The 6,663-nt window shown below is 36.6% G+C and overlaps 1 protein-coding gene across 8 annotated transcripts in view; it reads right to left on the bottom strand.

The window, feature by feature from the left end:
* Positions 1–281: 281 nt before the first annotated feature.
* Positions 282–6,663, bottom strand: part of USP45 (ubiquitin specific peptidase 45) — a 56,112-nt gene continuing 49,730 nt past the window's right edge. For all 8 annotated transcript variants that reach the window (XM_027726113.2, XM_039390727.1, XM_039390688.1 and 5 more), the window contains one exon: positions 282–6,005. In XM_027726113.2, the coding sequence (XP_027581914.2) occupies positions 5,872–6,005 (134 nt within the window). In that variant the 3' untranslated portion in view covers positions 282–5,871. The remainder of the gene's footprint in view (positions 6,006–6,663) is intronic.

Here is a 6,663-nt window from a genome sequence, read left to right as displayed (position 1 = left end):
TTTCAGCCACTACTGAAACTGGGAATGTGAGAGCCCCACTCTTGGTCCCGGTCTTACCACAGAATTACAGAATTCAGTTCTTGTAAAGGGAACAAACTGTGTCTTAATCTGTGCCCTGTGCCACAGATGGCAAGCCAGGGGAAACAAGCCAGGTAGCTTAAGTATTCAAGGATACGGACTCATCTCTAGGGAGCTCTTCCATGGGCAGTGATGTTGTCATACAAGATGAAAGGAAAAAAATATGTGAACTCAGTTGTACAACAAACAGCTTATAAACAATGTAATTTTCCAAATGGCTGGATGTTTTATTCACGTTTGTCAAATACTATATAACAGAAGAAAAGACAAAATTAATAGATGACAAATGGCAGCTTTACTCTGAGAAACTTGTTAAAGCACCTCGGATAGACTGGAAAACTGATCAAACTTGTATTTGGTTTTTAAATACAGTCTGTAAGACCCTGTTTACTTAGTAATATTTGGAATTAGAAATCTACATATAAAATGCATCATGTATCAGTACTGTAGTAGAATTCTAAAAATACTATTTGTTACTTAAATACCTGCAGAGAAGAGACAGACTATTGGTTCAGACATATGAAAAAAAGGAAATGAATGAAAACAAAATGAAACTTTTTATTGCTCACAAGTATTTTGGACTTAGCAACAGGTTTTTTGATTAATTGGATTGTCTTTTGTATAAGTACAGCCACACATGAACATATCAGGGATTATCCCTATGCATAAATGACAGCAGAATCAGAACTCAGCTTTGTGGAATGGCTAAATAGGGAATGGCAGCCATTGACATGGTGGTTTCATTACAGTTCACTGCAATGATCCCTAGGTTACACAGCTGAAAACCAAAAAACCCCCTAAGCTAGCAAAGAAACGAGGCAATTGTTAAGAACTCATAAGCCTACTCAAAACAAGTGCTTTTCTGTTTTCTTTTAAAAGCAGCATTAGAAAAATACTGGAAACTGCCACAGATGTAAGAAACATTCTTGACACTTAAAAAGTTAGTTTTTCTACTGCTATCCATGAAGACAATTTATAACTTTTATATAAGTGAAATGTATATCAAGTAGCCTTGAAGTAGTTGCAATGCATTGCAAATGTAGTAACATAAAAATTCACTTAGACTTTTTATATAACCTTGTGCAAGGGAAGTGCTTTGACTTGCACTAACAGACATCCAGCTGAAAATACATTTTATAATCTCCCTTTACAAAAAAATAGATTATGAATCACTTTGAATAATCAGTTTCCCACCATTTCTGCAGTTTGTTTATACACCAACGGGAAAGGTACAAACAGGTAGAACAGCTGGCAAAATGACAGCCTAAGACATGGTAAATAGATACAGAAGAAACAATAATCCATTCTAAAATAATTAGAATTAAATAGTTCTACAGAAAATCGGTGGCATTTCTTTCACATGGATATGTAAATCTTTGTAGAGATGCATAAATGTGTACAGGGTACAGAAAAAGAGTGTCCAGCTGTTGAAAACTGAGGAATATCAGATCTTTGTTTAATCAAGGCTGCTGTAAAGCTCTTTTCTCAGGTGTGCTATTTTCATTAAAATTGGATTTGTTAATTTTTCCTAACAGAAGAGTTGTATTCAAATGCTTTGTTCTCATTTTAATACATCTTAGTTTCTCCTCAAGAAAATATTCCTTTCCAAATCTTAGTTTGTTACCAGTATGTTCAAATAAGATTTTTATAGTGGGTTGAGAATGTAGATGCATTAATTTCATGTCCCTTTCTGACTCAGTTTGTGTTGGTATAAAAAAGAAGTCCAAAGAGAAGCAAATGGTGAAGCTAAGACATTTCAGCCTTTTAATGAATTTATAAACCACTCTCACCTGCTACCACTCAAAATCCGTAAGCAAGAGCACTTCATTGATACACACAGAGGGTGCAGATGGGGAAGGGGAGGAAGGTTTGGCTGACTGCGTGGATTTCATTTTCTAAACCAAGGCAATTACAGCACGTACATTTTGGGCAGCAAAGTTCAGGGTTTGTTTTGTTTTTCCTTCACCACTATTTGTAGCCCTCTCTTAGGAGAACAGACTTATGCAAATGTGATGTCTGTACGTGTACTGGTGTAGGTGGGTTACTATAATAAAATTTCCCATCACGTTTTGCCACATTTGGCATCAATTATATAAATCCAAAGATAACAAAGTTCTTTCTGAGGAAAAAGGATTTATAATCTGTACTAACTCCTTAGTTGATGCAGCAGACTTTGTTGATGCCTCTGTTTTGGATAAACTTTTGTAGGGGGTTCCAACTGTCCATATGCAAATCAAGTACTTCCCATAAATGAGGTTTACTTAATGAGGAATGAGGAAATACTTAATTTGCATTCTTCCTCATTGTTTTAAAGGCGCTGTCTTGTGACTGGTCAGCAGAGAGTTGCTCAGGTCTCACAGCTTTTCTCAATTACCTGTATTGCAGTCTGTAGGCAGAGCCAGTGTGGCAGTAGGGACAGGCCAGATTTCAGCTACAGTAGCTCTTCCTGTAAGAGCTTTGTGAGTTCACAGAAAACAAGAGATGGGACTGGGAACCACCATATAATGGCTGAGGATCAATGAAAGGAAAAACATTGACACAGAGGCTTATGGAGACCCTGAAAACAAAAAGAACAGATGAGGCTGATGAAGAAAACATCATTGCCCTTGTGAGAACGGTAGTACAAAGAGAAAGCCATTTTGAAGCTATTCCACGTGAAGATGCAGGCTACTGCACTTTCTCAGGGTGAGTGGCTACATAAGTATGGTGTAGCTCTGTAAAGAGTAGAGACTGTAGGCCTAAAAATATTTTTGGTTGGTAAAATGAGATATTTTAAGTAGGCTTAAACTTTCAAGCCCTTCACTTAAATTCTGAAAACATGTAGCTTTTCAATAGCATGTACACAGCTGGCAGTTGCAGGAAACTGCAAGTTCCTAGACTATAGAATTCTAGCACACAAAGGGTGTACACCCCTGTTTTCCCAGAATGCTATGAGCTTCCCTTGCAGTTCCTGATAAGGAACTATTAACAAGTCTTCAGTATACACATTTATGTACAATCAGTTGCTTTGGAGCCAAATTTTACATACACACACACCCAAACACCCTCCCAAACCTATGTTTTAAAGGACACTGTGACTTGCATCTGAAATCCTATATGACATCTTGCATTAGTCGTAATTTTTTTCATTTTGAAGGCATAACTTCACCTGTTGCCCTCATTTTTAGAGAATATTTACATCTATAATATTTTCATACCTGTTCCTGACTCTGAGATTACTAGAGTTCCTGCTAATATTTCAACTCAAAAAGCTTCATTCAGGAGCAACAGTGATGGCTATCTTGGATAAAGGTGTTGGGTTTTTTTCATGCCACTTTCTCTCCATGTTCTATAAAATACCTTTATACAAGGAAACGTTCCCTGGCTGTTAATGAGATAATCCTGCCAGCATCTTTTATGGCATCCTAGTCAGTATGTCTACTTGGGAAAATTTCAGCTGCTCAAACAGTTTGTAAACTCCAGTTAAAAAGAAGTGAAGATCACCCCAAGAATTTCCTGAAAATAGCATTAAAAATAAGAAGTAACAGGTCAAGAACCTTGTTCTGTTTCTTAGCTTTGCAGTCTAGGGAGGTAGATCTAGGCTAAAAAGTAGGAGATTGATACAGTTACTTAGGTTCAGTAGTTTTACGCAAGTCAGAAAAACGAGGAATACTCGGTCTGTCTGCTTTAAAGTGGAGGAAATAAACTCATCTGTGTTCCCCTAGCAAGATTATATCACAGAAGTGAAACTTAGTTGCTAGTTACTATGACTGTTACCCAGAATTAGAAGTTTCAATCAGTTACATACAACTAGTAGGAAGGTGTGTATAGGTAGATGCAGGGTATGGGACGATAAGGAGCTAAAAGAGAATTAAGGTACTTGAACCAACTCTAATCTAAACATTATTTTTCTTTCTTTCTTTCTTTCTTACACACTTACTTACTTACTTAGTGCAGATGCAGGTTAAGATGTGGTTAGGAATACAGATGGCTAAAGCTGACTGCTTGGTTTCTCTGAGTTTTATTACTTTTGTGTGGACTGAAACAATTTTAATTTGTGGAAGGAAGAAATTATCATTTCAGCCAAACCGCATAGCCTAATTTTGACCTAAACAGAGGAGTTTTCCTTTGGAAAATAAAATCCTGTGCAACTGGGGGCTCACTCTGTTATGACAATCAGTTGTAGGGCCTAACAATCCTTAGTGCCTGCACAGGAATGTGCAAGTGATGTGACTGTAAAATATACCTCAGCAGTTTGAGCAAATGCGGCTATTGCAGATTGTGCCATTTTCTTATGCAAAAGAGTGAATGCAGGTGGGATGAAGCTCTGAAACAGAACTAGAGAACAGGAGAGTCAGGCAGGTAGGTATGGCAACACGTAGTAGAGATAGTAATAGGGATGGCATGGGGTTTTTTGTGGGTTTGTTTTTCTTTCCCCCACAAAAAAACCCCAAACCCACCCACAAAAAACCCCACATTTCCATAAATGAAAACAGTAAGCAGAAATAAACATTTTTTTCTCTACCAAAGAGCAAGTCAGACAGAATGGAAATGTTACAGAAGTAATTTGTATTTAAGTAAGTGCTTATTAAATAAGTTAATTACCACATAACTTCACAGTAGTTATCAGTTCTTTACCTTAAAATGCATCTATTACTCACTGGGATGGAAATGAGAAATTACCAAAAGAAGTAACAACTCAAACCAGGGCAATAAAACACTCTACAGAAACCAGTTGCCACTAGGACACCTGCTGTCCCCCACAGCTGACAAAAGGAAGTCCAGAGAGCAAAACTCATAATTTACTGTCCAACTCACACACACAGTGCAAAAAGAATTTATAGTTTATTCCTCCTGTGAGAAAAGTATTCAGGAACAGATAAACAAATTCATGTTTGGAACCAAAAGTAACAGAATTTACCGAGTTATGCTTAAACTCTGTACATATACAAGCTTATATGCTGTACATTGTCATAATTATGAAGTTGAAAAATTACTAAATACGGAAGTATTTGCAAATCACTTTCCTACTAGGTAGAATGAGAATATATAGTGATGGATTTTGGTGTGTGTATATATCTCAGAGGATATACGTATGCACACCAAGTATATATTTATATTGAAACAGGAGTACGTTGCTATACCAGTGCCAGTTGGAGACAGCTGAAAGGGTACTGGGTATCTGAGGATTCACTGTCACTTTGTAGAAGCCACGTTTTCCCAATCTATTCCCAGGTCTTATCAGGAAAGTTCCCTGAAGTATTACCCAGACAGGTGTTGTTACTCCATTCTGGAAGGACACTGCTTTCCAATTACTAAACATGGAAGAGACATGATTTGACAGGTTCTTGTTTGCAGAAAACTTAACAAGCTGACATCCAACCCAGTGATGGGAAGGATCTGGACTAGATCACAGAAAGCTGAAATACTTTGTATTGTTACTGTACACCAGCAAATCCAGGCACTTAACACTATCAGCGTTTCTATTCTCAGCTGTTCCAGAACTATGGGTGAAAGCTTATCTTTTTCATAATCAAAAACAAACTTTCCCTAGACCTCAGTAGGATAGGACATAATCTTACATTCTAATGGTACTGCATTTTAATGAACTCAGGAATTTTAAATGTTTGGCAAAGTGCTTACTTTAAGAGAACCATTCAGATATTTATAATAGCTTGACTAAACTTCAGAGCCAACAGATGATAAATTCTCTACAAGATAAAGGCACAATATTTACAGGTACTCTTACCACTGCAGCTTTAAATAAGATAAACTAAGTACCCACTACCATCTTTGAAATTAAATTGTTAAGAATTAGAGTAATAATCTTTCATAAAAAAGTAGATATGCTTGTGCATTGAGTACTCTCGATTCTGGAACCATCTGAACGTGGGCATCACTAACGTACACCCACTGTCCTCCTGATGCTCCCATGGCTTCTTTTAAACCTGAAATGCAGAAGCAAAAGAAGTTGTTTCTTGTCTTTCAAGTCATCATCAAACACATACACTGGATTATTTCAAATAGCAAGAGAAGCTTCTAACCCCCAAGCATTCATTTTATTTCAAAAGCTGACCAGTGTGAAATTAAGAACACAAAAACATCTAATCTGTTCCAATAATCACTGCAAGACAAGCATAAGACTGAATGAAACTTTGGTTTGAAAAATAATGTAAAATATTGTCTTTCTAGGAAATGAGCTTCAAGTGCAAAGTGATACCCCACAGGATAGACAGGATAATGCTTGGTTCTCACTCCTCCCCAAGAAGGGAAATAGTAAATATATTTACTTAACTTGGTCAGCTTAACATATTCCTGCCCCAACAAATCTTTCACTAACACATTCTATCTTGGAATCTTATTTCATTCTGCATATCCAAAAAATATTAGTAAGAACTAGTGTGCTGTTCTCAAAATACCAATAGAAACCCTAAACCAAACCTTGTATCCTCCATGAAAAAGCTTCTTCCTGTTCACATTAAACCAGAGGATTCCAGAATTTTAAGCATTAAATATTTCCAATCCTAAAATACATAAAAAGCCCAAATATTTGGAAAATTTCATTTCATTTAATGTCATAGATTTGATTCTTGTACTAAAATATTT

The sequence above is a fragment of the Pipra filicauda genome, unplaced genomic scaffold, assembly GCF_003945595.2.
Source record: "Pipra filicauda isolate LSUMZ 115617 unplaced genomic scaffold, ASM394559v2 scaffold128_size5466820_pilon, whole genome shotgun sequence".
Taxonomy (NCBI): Eukaryota; Metazoa; Chordata; class Aves; order Passeriformes; family Pipridae; genus Pipra; species Pipra filicauda.
The sequence above is the reverse complement of the archived record's forward strand: the minus strand, read 5'-3'. Positions and strand labels throughout refer to the sequence as shown.